The sequence below is a fragment of the Enhydra lutris genome, unplaced genomic scaffold (genome assembly GCF_002288905.1).
Source record: "Enhydra lutris kenyoni isolate GAN:26980312 unplaced genomic scaffold, ASM228890v2 scaffoldscaffold18, whole genome shotgun sequence".
In the NCBI taxonomy this organism is placed as follows: domain Eukaryota; kingdom Metazoa; phylum Chordata; class Mammalia; order Carnivora; family Mustelidae; genus Enhydra; species Enhydra lutris.
In genome coordinates this window covers 24,318,020-24,335,398 of record NW_019154102.1, presented here as the reverse complement: position 1 = coordinate 24,335,398, position 17,379 = coordinate 24,318,020, and the positions used below count along the sequence as shown (strand labels likewise).

The 17,379-nt window shown below is 50.5% G+C and overlaps 1 protein-coding gene across 5 annotated transcripts; it reads left to right on the top strand.

Moving 5' to 3' along the window:
* Positions 1–165: 165 nt before the first annotated feature.
* Positions 166–17,272, top strand: LOC111148181 (lysyl oxidase like 3). 5 transcript variants are annotated; one of them, XM_022504633.1, is made up of 15 exons: positions 166–1,949; positions 3,573–3,736; positions 4,357–4,571; positions 11,405–11,461; positions 12,049–12,108; positions 14,280–14,499; positions 14,740–14,920; positions 15,060–15,214; positions 15,457–15,624; positions 15,758–15,920; positions 16,130–16,373; positions 16,466–16,581; positions 16,661–16,797; positions 16,906–17,017; positions 17,195–17,272. In XM_022504633.1, exons 1-15 carry the CDS (start codon positions 1,637–1,639, stop codon positions 17,266–17,268), a joined length of 2,379 nt encoding a protein of 792 aa, XP_022360341.1. In that variant the 5' UTR covers positions 166–1,636; the 3' UTR covers positions 17,269–17,272. The 5 variants fall into 5 exon arrangements, with proteins under 5 accessions (XP_022360341.1, XP_022360344.1, XP_022360343.1 ...); XM_022504636.1 differs by lacking the exons at positions 11,405–11,461; positions 12,049–12,108 and having other exon boundaries at positions 16,906–17,024; positions 17,195–17,258; XM_022504635.1 differs by lacking the exons at positions 11,405–11,461; positions 12,049–12,108 and having other exon boundaries at positions 167–1,949.
* Positions 17,273–17,379: the final 107 nt, after the last annotated feature.

The following is a 17,379-nucleotide window of genomic DNA, read 5'->3' as shown; positions in this document are numbered from 1 at the left end:
GCCGGGGAGGGTCGGCGGTGGGGGGTGGGGGGAGGTGGAGCGGCCGCGGCCAGCTCCACGGGGGAGGGGAGGACCAAAAGAAGAGGAGGGAACTGGCCAGGGAGGAATCGAAGGAGAAGGCGGAATGTGGGAGGGCTCAAGGGGACGTGGGAGGGACGAAAGGAGGGGGGGGGGGGGGGGGGGGTCCAGTCTCCCCTGGCCGAGCACTTTTTTTGGGAAGTCCTAGGACCGATCTCCAGGACCTGGACTCTTCTCCCAGCCCCTAGAGTCCCGCTCAAAGGTAGGGGGAGTCACGCTGCCGCGGGAGGAAGGGGAGTTTCAGATGGAGAGGATGGTGGCGGGACCACGGAAAAGGGGTGATGCAGGATGGGGTCGAGGGGAAACCAACCAACAGAGGGTTCTATCATTGTTTTAAAAAAGAGAGAGAGAGAGACAAGAAGAGTGGAGAGGGGCAGATATTTGGCGGGTAGAAGGCTGCAGGGTGCTCCAAATAGGGCAGCCGCCGGCCCTAGGGCTGGAGGCTCCTCTATGAGGCCCTACCCCTGGGCCCCCAAGCCAAAATGTCCCCAGAACAAAGCTGTCCTGTTGTGTTGTTTGTCTGAGTTGGGGAAAGCATGTTCAGGGGGCCCCTTGCTGGAGAGGGGCTGTTCTCAGTCCCAGACAGAGGAAAGGCCTTGGCTGAGGAGCTGATTGGTGCCCTGGCCTCCGGTTGCCCGGTGACAGCGATGGCAGTGTTGGCAGGAGGTTTGGACAACCCCACCCCATTACCCCTCCCAGCTTGAGGCCTGGCTCTCCTGGGCCCCTTGACCCCGCAGGGCATGTGAGAGCCTGCGTGGATAGGGTGTGCAGGGGGTTCCCCGTGAACCCTGGGCTCTGCCGTGGAATCTGCCCAGGCAGGACTCTGGGCTTGGCTGCCAATCAGGGAACCTAAGGTCTGAGGGGCTCCTAAGCCCCCTCACCTGCTTCTCTCCACAATCAGTAGCTATCTGTCCTCTGACTGGCTGAATGGAATCTCTGGATCCCTGCCGTCACCCCTCCTTGGCCAGGCCCTCTCCTTACCTGTTGCTTGCGTCTCTCTGTTGCTCTGTATGCCGCCTCTCTCACGGTCACCTTCTATCTGTCTTCCACATTGTCTCTCTCTAGGGTCTCTTTCTGTTTAATCCCCTTTCTTTCCCACAGTTTCCCTTCCTCTCACATCCTGTCTGGGTGTTCCTCTTGCTCAGTCTATCTCTTCCTCTCAAACATTCTCTGCCTCTTGTTCTCTAATCGCTGTCTTTTGATCTTTGGGTCTCTTAGACCAGTGGGTGGGGATAATGGAGGTGATGACGACAGCTAGGGAAGGACCTTGTGGGACAGAACAACTGATGCTGAGAGAGAACCTCTCTATCTCTGTGTCTCTGTCTCTCTCCCTCTCACTCCCCCCTCCCTGGTCGGTGCCTCTCGGACTCTGTTTCTGCTCTTACTGAATTTGTGTTTCTCACTTAGTCCCTGGGTCCCTGTATTTCTCTCACACGGTCTCTGTCTCTGTCCTTCAGTGTCTCTCTTCCTCTCCTGACCTTTCTCTGGGATCCAGGCTTGGCTTGGTCTTGGTTTGTCTTACACACTCTCTCTCTGGGGCACCCAGGCCTTCCCTGCCATGCGACCTGTCAGTATCTGGCAGTGGAGCCCATGGGGGCTGCTGCTGTGCCTGCTGTGCTGCTCCTGCCTAGGAGCTCCGTCCCCATCCACGGCCCCCGAGAAGAGGCCTGGGAGCCAGGGGCTGCGGTTCCGGCTGGCTGGCTTCCCCCGGAAGCCCTTTGAGGGCCGCGTGGAGATCCAGCGATCTGGCGAGTGGGGCACCATCTGCGATGACGACTTCACCCTGCAGGCTGCCCATGTCCTCTGCCGGGAGCTGGGCTTCACAGAGGCCACGGGCTGGACCCACAGTGCCAAATACGGCCCTGGAACAGGTGAGCAAGGCTCCATGTGTGGCCGAGGTATTGCCTTGATGCAGGGAGAGAGAACACCAGGGCAGGCGTGGGAAGCCAGGACACCAGAAACAGCCAGTGTCAAGTACACCCATGGTTGACAGTCACTTCTCAGGCCTGTGTGACCTTAGGCTGCTCAGTGCCTTCTCTGAACTTCAGGTACCCTAGGTACAAAATGACTAGGTGATCACTAAATTCTTTTCTTTTGCCTATGTATGATTCCACAAAGACACATGCTAGGACACAGCTACAGGTAAGCCCTGTACAAGTAAAGTACAGTTGGTTTGATGGAAAGCTGAGAGCAGATAAATGGTGTCTAGATGTCCCAAACAGAAGGGATCACAGATACTGCAGCTGACAAAATCAAATTATAGGCAAGAGCTGAAACCAGCAAGCTGGAACTGACTAAGAACAAGGTGTAAACTCTTACCACATGAACTGGGGTGGGGGAAGCGTAGGAGGAATTCTGAGACCTGAAGATGCTTCCATTGTATGAGCCCACAGTAGGATTAATGGCCAGAAGCCCAGGCAGTCTGCAGCACATCTCCCACTTCCCATTGGCTGGACAACTTCTGGAATAAAGTATCCCTTGTAGATGCCACATTTAAGAGAGACAGTAGAAAACGGAAATGCTTTCAGAGGAGAGCTGCCCAGATGTGAAAGACTGGAAGCCAAGTTTCAAGAGGGAATAGCTGAAGGAACCAGGGGTGTTTGATGTGAAAAGAAAAAGCTTTGGAGAGCACTTACTTGAAGGTTGTCTTCAAATATGAAGACAGTCATTTGGCTGAGGGGGTTTTCTGAATGGCCTCAAAGGTCTGAATCAGACCTGGTGGGGGAAAATCATAGTCATGAGAACTCTGTGATGGTTCCAGTGGCCTGGTGGAACAGGAAGTAGGCATCCCAGCAGAAACTGGGTAAGTCCTGTCAGGACATGCATGATGGGTCCTTGCCATTGGCTGTGACAGACAAGTCACATTGGGTGGAGTCCCATGTGGTTTGGGTCCATCCAACTCTGAGAAGTCAGATATTCATTTCAATGTGGTCCAGGCAGAAAGAAAAGGGGCAATGTGGCAGTACAGGCAGGGCAGGCCCATGGGAGAAAGCGAGGCTGGGTGAAAAGATCTTAGATTTCCAAGTCTCACAAATGCCTTAAACCCCTAAGTCCCCATGTGTTGGCTGTGTGGCCTTAGGCAAGTTACTTAACTTCTCTGAACTCCAATTTATGTAAAATGGGAGCAGCTCTAAGAATAATCATGTGTATGGATACATGGCAGAGTGCCTAACACTCAACAGGTACTTGATTAATTGTAGCTATCACTGAATAGGTCAGGATTGATCAGAAATTCAGTGTTGAGTCTCAATTTTTTTATTTACCGTACCAACTTCTCGAGTATCCCTGAGATCACCACTGGCCCTCCATCAATCCTGTGCTCCCTTTCCTCCCAGGGTGTCCTGTCTCTTGCACACCCATTATCTTAGCTGAAAAATGGGATCATCTTGGCCAAACGTGAGGCCTGTATGCTCACTCTCCCCAACATCCCCAACCCCTCCACCCCCATCCTGCCTCCACAAGTCTCTCTCTCCCCCATCTCTCTCTCTCCACAGGCCGCATCTGGCTGGACAACCTGAGCTGCAGTGGGACTGAGCAGAGTGTGACTGAATGTGCCTCCCGGGGCTGGGGGAACAGTGACTGCACCCATGATGAGGATGCAGGAGTCATCTGCAAGGACCAGCGCCTCCCTGGCTTCTCAGATTCTAATGTCATTGAGGTCTGCCATTCATATGCGTGCACACACAACATACACATCCCACCCAGGATGGCCAGGGCGGTTTATGTGGGTAGAGGGGATACTAGAGGGTAAGGGATCCCATATGCCTCACAAGCTAATTTGGGTTAGTGGGAAGCTTAGCAGGGTGTGGACAAAGAATAGAGCTAGACATATTAAAGCCCAGGTTTGTTTTAGCATTGGCATTCACATCACTAAGCCTGGCATGAGCCTCTCCAGCTTCATCCCTGGTCCCCAGGGCATCCGTTGGTCTCCTTCCCTTCAGATGTTCCTGCTCTCTGGGAACATCTCCCTTCCTAATCTCTCCTACTGCTTCCACACCACTTCTTCCGCGAACTGCTCCCCCATGCTGGGGCCGACTTGGGCGCTCCTTCCTCAGCTTCCTCAGCACCCTCAATAGCTTCTCAGAGCACATGCCCTTCCACTCTCGCGGTCCAGGAGAGTCAGTTCACTGCAGAGAGCAGGCATGCCTCTCAGCCCTGTGCCAGCGCCTACTCACCATGGGCTTTACAGCAAGCACACTGATCAGGGGTCTGTGAGGGTGAGAGGACATGGGAAAGGCGCTACTGAGACTCCTTCCTCTGCTTGTGGTCCTATCCCAGGTAGAACAGCACCTGCAAGTGGAGGAGGTGCGACTTCGACCGGCCGTGGGACGGGGCAGGCGGCCCCTGCCAGTGACCGAGGGACTGGTCGAAGTCAAGCTTCCCGACGGCTGGTTGCAAGTGTGTGACAAAGGCTGGAGTGCCCATAACAGCCACGTGGTCTGCGGGATGCTGGGCTTCCCTAGCGAAAAGAGGGTCAACACGGCCTTTTACAGGTGAAGGGATGTGGGCGCTGAGTGGAGAGGGCTGGGATTGAGGGGTGCTTACTAAAAGGGTTGGTGTCTCGACCCCAGGGAGGGTCCGGGGCTGTGCAGCAGTGGAGAAATATGGAGGCCCTTTCCAAACTGGAGAGTTGAGAAATCTTGTGGGACCATGAAGGGCTCCTCGGGGCGGGTCTGAACTGGGGCAAACAAGGCTTCGGCTCTCTGGGGCTCGCAGCCGGGGCGAGTGGCGCGGGGCGTGGGCCGGTGCCCATGAAGCCATCGGTTGGCAGGCAGACTCTCCGCGTCCCGGGGCGCGCGCCAAGCCTCGCGAGGCCACGCCCAGCGGCCGGCGGTCCGCTGGGCGGTTACGGTTACGGCGCGGGCGCGACCCCGGGGCGAGCTCAGGGAGCGCGCGGCCGCGCCCTGCGGAGGCGGCGCCTGGGTGTGTCCAGTGAGGGGCTGGGCGCGCGTGTCCCCGCCAGAGGGCCAATCCCTGAGGGTCAGAGGGCGTGGGGAGGAATCCCTGAGGGTCAGAGGGCGTGGGGAGGGTGGGGCCCTGCCCTCGGAAGTCCTCTGGAGCCCCCGGGACGCCTAGGCAAGTGTTCCGGAATATCCTTCCGCGGAGGTGCCCTGCTCTCTCCACCTGCCCTAGAGCCGGGGTGTATGCGCTGGCTTCCTGAGTAACGGATCCCATACGTGAACGGCTCTGTGCTTACAGCGCCTGGCTACCCTGGAGAATCTTTTGCCGTCATTTTGAGTTTAGAATCTTCACAGTCTCTCTGTAATCTATTTTGCGGGCTAAAATGCTAATTGTTTTCAGCTCTTCGTTAGTTGAGCTTTGCAGAAAGACCTCTTGACTTCTAGGTGACCTTGCATTGGGTACACAACTTCAGATACGGTCTGATCAGGGCAGGGTACAGTAGAAATGCTCAACTCTGGGTAGAGCATGCCCAGACTTGGTATTGACTTTCTGTTGAGCAAACACCCCACTGTTCATATTGAACTGGTAGTCATCTAAAACCAATTCAGATCTTTCCTTATCCTTGATCCTAACAGAAAAGCCTATTTGAACCTAAATCTATGTTGAGTTTACCCTATTAAATTAGTTGGACACATCATTGAAAATCCATTACAAAGCCACGATGAACCCATGAGATTATCCTGAATCTTGACATTATTTTCAATTTGCCATCCCTCCCAGCTTCCTCTCAAGGATGTACAAGATAGCTATGCTTTCTGCCTTCATCGGAGTGACTGTTAAAATTGTTGAAAGGTTCAAAACCAAAGTCTAACTCTTCATTACTCATCAAGTCTTTACTCATTAGTTGTGAAATGTTTTTTCCACTAATTGGGAACATACTGAACACTACAATGAGGTAGCCAACATTTCACCATTTTATCTATAATGAAATCATGGGACATTTTGTTAGTCTCCCTTAAAATCCAGATATATTATGTTCATGGCCATTCTCCAGCCTTCCAATTTAGTAATCTTGTCAAAAAAAGAGATCATGGTGGTTTGAGCTAATTTTTACTGAAATCCTTCTAGGTTTCTAAGAATCTCCATATATTTTCCTCACTGTTCACAAACTTTCCATTTAATAATGTATTCTAGAGTGTTATTATTTAGCTTAAGGAATCCTTTTTCTTCTTTTTGAAAGTCAATACATTATCCAACCTCTGGTCTTCTCCAAACTTGCTCAAATTTTCCTTGCCTTGGCAGTCTGCACATCTAAAAGTTCTTTCATCTCCAAGTAATATACTTTATCTGGTCTAGAGACTCAAACGGTTTTAAAATAGCTATGTGCTGTACTCCTTCACTGTTATCTGTCTTGGGACTATATTTCTTTCTCTGTGCTGTTCTTCACCTTCCCTAATGCAAACATCAGGTTCTGAAAGATTAGTACAATGTAAAAAGCAGGGATTTCAAGTGACAAGGCTAGCATGAACAAAGGTGAAGAGATCCATTCATTCAGTATTTGTTTATTGAGTGTCTACGGTGTGCCAGGGGCTGTTGTAGTCACTAGAGATTCAACAGTAGACAAAAGGATTCAACAGTAGACAAAACAAAAATCCCTGATCTCATGGACTAAGGAAGAATTGTAAAATAGAAAAAATTTTAAATGCAAGGATAGCAAAGAGTGTAATCGATAAAAATAAGGCAGGAAGGAGTTAGAAAGTTGGAAGTGGGATTGCAGTTTTAGATAAAGCAGTCAGAGAAGGCCTCTTTGAAAAGGCATCATTCAAGAAAAGATTTAAGGCACAAACTGTGTAGAAATTGAGCCAAACATTTACAGGAAGAGAGATCATAAAAGATCCTAGGGGGCAGGGGAGGGGTGGAGGGAGAGAGAAAGCACTTTTGTTGGGCTCCTAGAGGCCACTGTGCTGCAGCTGAGGCGACAAGAGAGAAAACGATATAGGAAGAGATCCAGAAAGAATGGGGAGCCCAATCATGTAGGGACATTTGGGAGACTGGTTTTTTTCTCTGTGTAAGACAAGGTTTTAAACAGAGGTATGACATCTGACTTCCATTTTTAAAGTATTACTTTGGTTGCTTTAAAAATGGACCGTAAGGGATGCAGTAGAGTCAGGGAGGCAGAGAAATAAATTAGGGGGTTATTGTCTCCTGAATGCCAAGTAAAGAAAGTGAGAGGTGATGGCGACCAGTAAGAGTGGTGAAAAGTGATCACACTGTGTGTATGGTTGAAGGTAGAACCAAAAGGATTTGCAGATGGATTTAATGTGGTGCGAGAGAAGGAGAGGAGTTCAGGTTCATTCCAAGGTTTTGAGCCTGAGCTCAGTATGGAGTTGGCCTTTTCGGATAAGGAAGACAGTGGGTGGAGGACGTTTTGTGCAAGGAGGAGGTGGGGGACATTGAATAATTAATTGGTTTTGGACTCGTTAATTTTGATGTTCTCTAAGACATTGAAATGGTGAGGCTGAGTAGGCAATTGGGTATATGACTCTAGAGTTCAGTTGAATAAAAGTATTACAAGTCTTGAAACTGGACAGTGTCACCAAGGGAGTGAGTGTAAATAGGAAAAGAGGAGTCCAAGGACTGAACTGAGAGCTTAAATGTTATGAGATCAGGAAGATAGAGTGAACATGCAAACAGTAAAGTGAGGTAGAAAGAAAACCAGGGGTGTGTGGTAGCCTATAGCCAAGTAACGGGCTTCAAGAAGGAGAGGGAGCGAGTGATCACCTGATTCAGTGCTGCTGATGGGTCTAAAAGCACAAGGACTGAGAAACAAAAGCTGGATTTGGCAAAATGGAGTCATTGCTGACCCAGACAGAGAGGACAGTGATGAGGATATTTTTCAAAAGTGGTTGACTAGAGTAGAAGGTTGTGCCGAAAAATAATGGAAGAAAGATCTAGATACTTAAAAGCCAGAAAATGGAACGCTTTTCATGCCATATTGGAGAGTTTCATCTTTATTCTATGAAAAATTAAAAATAAAAGTATTTGTGTGGAACACTGATAAAATAAGGCCAGTGTTGTCAAAGTTTACCCAATAGTAGTGAATTGGAGGGTGGAGGTTCAGGGTGCAGTAAGGCTAGTTAGGAGTTTGTTACAAAAGTGAAGCTGATTTGGAGGGTGACAGCCAAGAGGGAGGGAGTGAAGAGCTGTAGGATGACTGGTAGCAGAAAATAAGAGAAGACACATGGCAAATGACCCTGAAGCTGCTGGAAAGAAGGATGGTGTGTGCCATCAGTCATCTCTGGGCTCCAAGGTAATACCCACCAGCTTTCCAAGTGAGCCGTCCTTGGCAAGTCTGAGATCCAGCAATTATCCCTAGATGTGCAAGGTCTGAGGTAACATTCAGAGATTGGGAATATTTGTGTAGACATTGCAAACTGTTACTGAATCTGGGATATGAAGGCTGGAGAAGGACACATACTGAGTAGAGAGATCAGTTGTAGTGAGAAAAGGGGTTATAGGAGTCCTGGGAGATTCTGTGATGGGGATATGATCTAGATTGCCTTTCACAGGTCACATCAGACAGAGGGAGCATTCCCACAGGTAATACCCTCCTAAAGGAGAGGCAAGGACATTACGAAGAACTCCACCTTCCTTAGAGAAAGAAGATACATTGGCTGGCTTTTAGAGGAAGCCAGTAAGATGTTGAGAACGAGAAAATCAGAATATGATGCACTCAACATTTTTTCAAGTTGGTTTTATAGTTCTGCCCTAGAACACGTGAAAGTTATAGAATTTTAGAAGAGGAAAAGGATGTAAAGATAATTGAATCATTTACTGTCCTTTTGTAGGCAAAGAAATTGAGGTTCTAAGAGCTTTAGTGCTGAAAGCTATTTATTGAACTCCTACTATTTGAAAAGCACTGTGCAAGGTGCTGAGAACACAGAGGTGATGAGAGATTGTGGAAGACTTTACAGGCTACATTAAGGATTTGGGTCTTTATAATAAAAGCCCTGGGAAACAACTGAAGTGTTTTCACAAGGAGGGGTGTGAGAAGCTGTGATGAGGTTTTGGGGCTCTAAAAGATCACTCTGGCAGCATTTCTGAGAATGGTTTGGAGAAGAACAAGAGCAGATGGACTGGAGAGATGTTTAGGAAGTAACACTGACGGGACTTGGTTATGGACTGACTTTGGAAGTCAAAAAGAGAAGTATCAAGGTTAACTCTTAGGTTTCTGGAGTGGATTTTACTGAAAGAATTATGGGTTTATTTTTTGGACCTACATTACATTTTAGAACACTTTGAGACATCTAAGTAGAAACTTCAAGAATGCAATGGAATATACAAGGTTAGGTATAAATGAGAACATAATAAAGAGAGGATATGGACTGAGTAGAATGCCTCAGACAGGGCTCCAAAAATTTAAGTGCCTAGGTAGGGGAGGAGCCTGTGAATAAGACCAAGAGAGAGTAAACAGAATTAGGAATCAAACCAGACTGGGAGTGTTAGGACAACCAAGGAAGGAGAGAAGAAGAGAACAGTAGTTCTTCTGAGAGGTAAATAAGGTAAAGACTGAAACAGTCTACTAGATTTATTTTCGCAGAGTGATGGGGAAAACCAGAGAAGAGTGGGTTAAGGAATGAGTGGTAAGAGAGAGGATATAAAGTGGAGCATTTGACAACTCTTGACAGTGCTTTCAATGAAGAAGGGGGGAGAAATGGGGTGGAGGGTGTATGTGGGTGTGTGTGTGTGTAGGAGAGATTTGAACATGTTTAAAATGATTCAGTTGAGGAGAGATTGTACGTGACTTCTCAACTGAAGAGAAAAAAGATCCTAAGGGATGAAATTCGGAAATATTGGGGGTAGTGGCCTTAGAGAAGAGAGATGGTTGGATTGAGAAGAGGGCACATAGATGTAGGTAGGTTTTTATGTTTGATGGTTGAAGAAACAAATGATGGGGGGGAAACAAGCACATTTGTGAATGAAGGAGTGTAAATAAAGACAGATATCAGTACTGGTCCTAAACAAACACCAGGTTCTTAATATAATCTATGTTGCACCTTATATATAACTAAGTATGCCATAGGATTTTTAATATAAGAACCTTATAAATAACAAAGAGAAGAAGTACTTCTAAATTTCTAGATAATACTGCATTTTTCTGAGTACTAGTCAGAGGATTGAGATATTGTTGAAAGAGAACACAAAATATATTTCATTTTAGACATATCTGAGAAAAAGACGTTTGGAGAAAAAGTTTCACACTGTACTTGTATGATGAGAGGTTCTAAACTCTTAGTGATGTCTCAGGAAAGGGACCTGAGAGTTATTGTACACACTTTCCTAGGAATGTTGGACATAATGGATATTTTGGCAAAAAGACCAACTAAATACATCCCAGGAAGAAGCCAAGATGGGAAAAGTCAAGCAGCTTCTGCGCTGTCTCAAATCTATATATTAACACCCAAGTGCATCTGCGTACAGTATGTTAGGTCCAGATAGGACTCCTCAGGAGAAAACAGCAGAGTAAGAACATGTTTAAAGAAGGGATAAGTAAGATGATGACAGAGAGATCCATAAACTTGTAAGAACAGACAGGCCAGACCTGCATTCATCTGTGCACAGTCAGAAAGAATAGAGAGGGGGCAAAATTAAAGTCTTTAAAATCAAAGGGAGAATGAAAGGAGAGACAGCCCTAGTTTCCAGACATTAGATTTAAGGCAACCTCTTGAAGAATAAAATAGGTCAAATATTTAGGTCAATTAAAAAGAAATAAAGTTTTAGACTTATTTCTCTGGAAGTAAGTCTGGGAGCTGAGCTCTGTTTGTGAATGCCTAAAGCATATGGGATTTAATTTAGGCAGGAAGGATGCTGTCATCCTAACCCGCCTGGCCTCATGTTCCCCAGTCAAACCAACTCAACGTTCTTGGACATCCAGCCTTGGTCCTGGTCCACAGGCCTCAGACCTGGAAATGCCAGAAGTCAGAGAACATCCAAGAATAAAAGACAGTCAGCCTCCCTATAACCAGGCCAGAGCTCTCTCCTTGCCCAGTCAATCTGACAATCTTAACAGTCCTAACACCTTCCTACTTATACCTTTCCCCAAAGTCCTCCCCTCGGGTTTAGAGCAACCCTGATACTGAGCCTGGTCCTCATGACCCATCTGCCCCAGACTAGTTTCTGTGGATGCTGATATAGGGGCTCTAACAGCCTGAGTCCCTGCGCTTCACCACTGCTCATCGGCCTGGTTTTGGGCATGTGAAGCCAAACAGCTGTGAAGGGTTGAGCCTTGGGAGTATCTCATAACATCCCGCTGACTTTCCAACTTCCCTGTTGGAAAAGAAATTTGCCCTTGGCCCTGGCTGCACCAGGCTTTCCCACTTGGTTCTAGACTGATCGTGACTCTGCTATTGTCTTATCCTCGCAGAAAGTTGAGGAAGCGAGCGGCCAAAGCCTCGGCCCGACGCCCCAAGCCCCTTGGAAGGTAATGGGGCAAGAGCCCCGGGACCTCCTGTTTGCCCCTGTGGCCCCAGGAGGTGGATGGATGGAAGGCAGCCTATCCATGTCCATCCCAGAACCCAAGCTGACGAATTAGGGATGTAACCGCAAAATGGCCATTCCAGGGGGTGGGGAAGCAGGCATGGGGATGGGCAAGCTTTGATCTTAGGGTGCACAGGGAGGAAATAATGTAGCAATAGTTGAGGAGAAGCCTCCTCATCCTTATACTTCCCCCAAATAACTTGGACTCCGGCCCCGGCGGCCTGCATGCTTCCTGCCCCCTACTCTTCACCCCCACCCCTTAATTCACCCACATTCCCCTTCTCTCTCCTCCCATTACCTCTTAACCCCTCTCCCCTCACCTCTGGACAGACTAGGTTTCCCATCACTGTTGTGGAATCCACACAGCAACCGGAGTTCCTAAAATGGAGTTCAGTGACGTGTAGCCATCAGTGTGTGTGGAAAATCTGGCCCCCTTCACTTCACTTCACTCCCACGCTCTCTGCATCGAGGGTCCTTCCTGGGCCACATACCTAACCACTATCGCCACTAACTTCTTTCTCCTTTTTTCAGACAACTCACCAAGCTTAAAGTCAAACCCAAACCCCGAGTGGGCAGGGGATCAATCAAGAGGTAAATGAAGTTCAGGTGGGGTGTGAGGTAAGGGAGCGCACAGAGTGAGGATGAGTCAGGGCGATGGGGCTGTGGTCAGGAAGGGGTCCGAGAGGCCCCCACCAAGACGTGGAGGAGCGGCAGTAGCTATTGCAAACCACCTTCCAGATAATTTACTGAAATGTAAAGTGATGCTGGCCCTTAGGTAGGTTTCTGGGGAATTACGCTTGTCACAGGATTTTTGCAAGACTTGATAGAAGTTCATCTACTGACTACCCTTGTCCCACATGCTTATTTTTCTTCCCCCAGTGAATTCTAGCAGATCCTCTGGCACTTCTGTCCTTCAGATGCCATACCTGTGTCTCCCTCAAGTTCAGTTTGCCTAAAGGATCAATGTTCCCAGCTTACCTTTATTTGATTAATTTTTTTTTAAAGTAGGTGCTACCAGCTTGGAGGTGAGACTCGGGGTCCCCTCTGGAACCTTTGCCAGGGATGGGTTCCGATTATAGTCCCTGTGTCTCTGGCCCAGTTGACACAATTAGGCTCCCTGTTCCCTAATTTTCTCATGGGTTCCTTTGGAATTCAACAAGTGGGAAGCTTCCAACCCCAGTGAATACCCCTCAGTAGGCTTCCAAAGGCCATTTGCATGTGATAAGTCTCCCTGATAACTTCTTCAGGAGTGGCTGAAGACACAGAGAATCTATCCCTTTCTTCCATTCCCTCCTCTCTTCTGCATATTCTAGCATCACACAGTGGTCCCCTGGGGGTCCTCCTTCCCCAGCTCTTCTTTCTGGTGGCTTCAAAGGAGCTCAGAATTTGGGGGTGTTCTTGTAGTGCCTTCTAGCTAAGGGTCCTCTGTGCCCAACATGGCCATGCTCTGGTCTTCCCTGAACCCCAAATTCAAGTGCACACTGCTGCTTTTACTGTGTTCCTTGTGGGGAAAGGGGAGGAGGAAGTTTAGAAGAATGAGATTTTTTTTTCCTGTGGCCTCTTTGGCTTTTATTTTCAGCCACACAGGACTTTGGGAGAGTACCTGATATGTCTGAGCTTCAGAATCCACTGATCCTGAGCCACCAAAGGTATTCCGTAAAGTCTCCAGGCTTCCTTTGTCTGTTGTATGTATGAACTTTTCCTCTTCTCTGCCTCTCCTAGCCAATAACTTCACGTCGTCAGATTCCTTCCTCTGACATCAAGTGATGGGCACGTTACTACTTAACTCATCGTCAAGCCAGCCTCACAGGCCCACTTCGCCACTACGAGCCCTCCTCTCTAGACACTGCTGTCATCATGCGGCCCACTGCCATCTTTTATTCTGTTAGTGTCAATAAACAAGCCCCCTCCATCTCCCAAGGCCTCTCTCAAAAGTGCTTCTAAGTTTTAATGTCTCTAGTTTAATCCCACTTTCATGCTTGGGTGGCTAAGGAACCTTCTTTCTGTTACATTTAAATTGCAGAACCATAGACGACCTTATTAAAGCTCAGCTCAGGTCTGGAGAGATCTGTACCATTCTGTTGTGCATATTCTCCTTCTCTGGTCATGTGGTCTCTAACTTCTGTCTGTCTTACATTTCTACATCTTCATTCCCACACATACGAGCCCCAGTCCTTCTGGTATATTCCTCTCATAACTACCCATCAAATTGTGGCCTGGAAGACCCTCTGGCCTCAGAGAAGCCATTTAGACCTAAGACTTACTCACTCCTTTGCATCCTGACCCTGATTCCATTCTCTTAGCCTCAGCATAATGGAAGGCTCTGTGCTCCCGTGGGCTCTTCAGGCCTCCTGTTTGTGTCAGCCACTACCTCCTGCCCATCTCTTCCAGCCAGGCAGTCCTGGCTTCCCACTCTCTCTGCCCAGCAGCCTCAACCCCAGCCTCCGTTAGGGCCAGCAACTTAAAGCCATTCGGAGCAAGGTTTCTGTCAGGTAATTCAAGACTAGCTGTCCTGTCCAGAGGGGACTTCGGCCGCTGGTCCCCAAGAACCCTCCTGTCTGGGTAACCTGGGCTTTTTCAGCCTGGAAACTTGCCCATTCCTTTTGTCTCTATGGAGGGAAATGCAGCAGAGAAGAGGGAAGAAGAAGGGATGAAATGATCACGAAAGGTTGGGGGATGGTGGAGGCATGGAGGGAGGAGGGCTGGGGGCAGAGAGGGAGGAGCATTGTTTTACCCTGTTGCACCCACTCCTGTCCCCCCAGGCTGCTGGCCCAGCGGCAGCAACACTCCTTTGGTCTGCATGGGGTGGCGTGCGTGGGCACCGAGGCCCACCTCTCCCTCTGCTCCTTGGAGTTCTATCGTGCCAATGACACCACCAGGTGCCCTGGGGGGGCCCCTGCGGTGGTGAGCTGTGTGCCAGGCCCTCTCTACGCAGCGTCCAGTGGCCAGAAGAAGCAACAACAGTCGAAGCCTCAGGGGGAGGTGTGTGACAGTGACTCTAACCTTCCCCACCCCAGGTGGAGGTCCCCACAGCCTAGCCACCCCCTGACCAAGCACAGCCCTGACCTTTGAGGACAGAGAGGAACCTTTCTCCAGGGGGTGGGCCACAGACCTGAGACCACCCCCTCCCTCCCACAGAATCTCATTCACCTCCCAGGTCCACTTAGCCCTCTCTGTGCTGTTTCCATTCACTGCTTTTGGACACGTCTCTCTCCTCTATAGACCCGAGTGCGTCTAAAGGGTGGGGCCCACCCTGGAGAGGGCCGGGTGGAAGTCCTGAAGGCCAGCACGTGGGGCACAGTCTGTGACCGCAAGTGGGACCTGCAGGCAGCCAGCGTGGTGTGTCGGGAGCTGGGCTTCGGGAGTGCTCGAGAGGCCCTGAGTGGTGCCCGCATGGGGCAGGGTGAGGGGGATGAAGATGGGTGGAAGAGGGAAGGAGAAAGTACACACTCTCCTGGGAGGCACATCCCTTGGGAAGGAGACCCCGAGGCAGACAATGAAGGTCCAGTTATAACCTCCTGATCTTTGACCTCTCACCCTAGGTATGGGTGCCATTCACTTAAGTGAAGTTCGATGCTCTGGACAGGAACCCTCCCTCTGGAAGTGCCCCCACAAGAACATCACAGCTGAGGACTGTTCCCACAGCCGGGATGCCGGAGTCAGATGCAACCTGCCCTACACTGGGGTAGAGACCAAGGTCAGTTTTCTTTCCAGTTCGGTTCAGGGATCTTGCGTCCTCTCCAGTCCTGGTCATGATCTGCAGCCTGACAGCTTCCCAGCCCACTGTCCCAGGCCCTCGCCACCTGGCAGCTCCCACCCAACGCGCCCACTCATCAGCACATATGTGCCTCTGAATCACTCATCAGCCACACGCCTGCTACGGACTCCCATTACCCTCCCCAAAAGCTTACCCAGAACTGCCATTCTGTGTCACTACAGATCCGACTCAGTGGGGGCCGCAGCCGACATGAGGGGCGAGTGGAGGTGCAAATAGGGGAAGCTGGGTCCCTTCGCTGGGGCCTCATCTGTGGGGATGACTGGGGGACACTGGAGGCCATGGTGGTCTGCAGGCAACTTGGACTGGGCTATGCCAACCATGGCCTACAGGTGAGTGAGGAGAGGGAAACCAAGGCCATTGCTTCCAAAGCCTGTGTTTGGGGCAGAGGACTGTGGAAATGAGTCCCTTGGCCCGAGAAGCTGGACAGCACGGCCTCACAGAAACACCAACATATGTTCCCAGGAGACCTGGTACTGGGACTCAGGGAATACCACAGAGGTGGTGATGAGTGGAGTGCGCTGCACAGGGTCTGAGCTGTCCCTGGACCAGTGTGCTCATCATGGCGCCCACATTGCCTGCAAGAGAACGGGAACCCGCTTCACTGCTGGAGTCATCTGTTCCGAGAGTGAGTGAGGCCAGGGAAGGGAGGCTCGGGGCCACCCCCTTAGAGAGAAAAAGAGGGCTCGAAGCTGAAGGGGTACTCCTTGTCTGTGAAAAACCAACCTCTCCCCTTCCACAGAGGGAGGAGAAGCACCCCCATCTGTCCCTCCCACCTCCCCCTCCACTGCCGCCCCAGCAGTGACCTCCCGCACTCTGCTTCCTTCCTTGGGGCAGCTGCATCAGACCTACTACTGCACTCGGCCCTGGTGCAGGAGACGGCCTACATTGAGGACCGGCCCCTGCACATGCTCTACTGCGCTGCGGAGGAGAACTGCCTGGCCCGCTCGGCCCGCTCGGCCCCCTGGCCCTATGGCCACAGGCGTCTCCTCCGGTTCTCCTCCCAGATCCACAACCTGGGACGAGCTGACTTCAGGCCCAAGGCTGGGCGCCACTCCTGGGTGTGGCACGAGTGTCATGGGTGAGCCGTGCAAGCAGAAGGGCAAGGTCCCTGGTGAGGGGGCAAGCTTGCTGGGGGTAGGGAAGGCAACAGGGGTCCCTTTGTCCCCACAGGCACTACCACAGCATGGACATCTTCACTCACTATGATATCCTGACCCCCAATGGCACCAAGGTGGCTGAGGGCCACAAAGCTAGCTTCTGTCTAGAAGACACCGAATGTCAGGAGGGTGAGTTGGGCCTGGAGCAGACGTCGGTACCTCCATCCCACAGCCGTGCCTCACACTGACATGTGCCAATCCCTCTCAGATGTCTCCAAGAGGTATGAGTGTGCCAATTTTGGAGAGCAGGGCATTACTGTGGGCTGCTGGGATCTGTACCGGCATGACATCGACTGCCAGTGGATTGACATCACAGATGTGAGGCCAGGAAACTACATTCTGCAGGTGCCAGGGGCCTGAGTTCCAGCTGCCAAGGGGGAGGGATATTTGTTAAAGACACCCTTGGATCTGAGGAACGCAATGGGTTATGCTGCCTTTCCCCCACTCATACAGGTGGTCATCAACCCCAACTTTGAAGTAGCAGAAAGCGACTTCACCAACAATGCGATGAAATGTAACTGCAAATACGACGGGCACCGCATCTGGGTGCACAACTGCCACATTGGTATCTGGTGGGAAGAGGAGCCCAGAGAGGCTGGGAGGGAAAGACCATCATTCCCATCTGCCTACATGGGTTCTGTGTCTTCCCACCCGCCTCTGGATCTCCCAGCCTCTCTGTTTCTACCCACCCTTCCCCCCAGCAGGTCTGTTTCCCCATCTAAGCCACCCATTCACCTTGTAGGTGATGCCTTCAGTGAAGAGGCCAACCGGAGGTTTGAGCGCTACCCTGGCCAGACCAGCAACCAGATCGTCTAAGGTGCCGCCACCCTCCTCCACAAACCACCACTGGCCCCTAAGAGCAGGGGTCTGAGGCTGCCATTACCTCAGGAGCTTACCAAGGAACCCCTGACGTCAGCAGACCCGCCG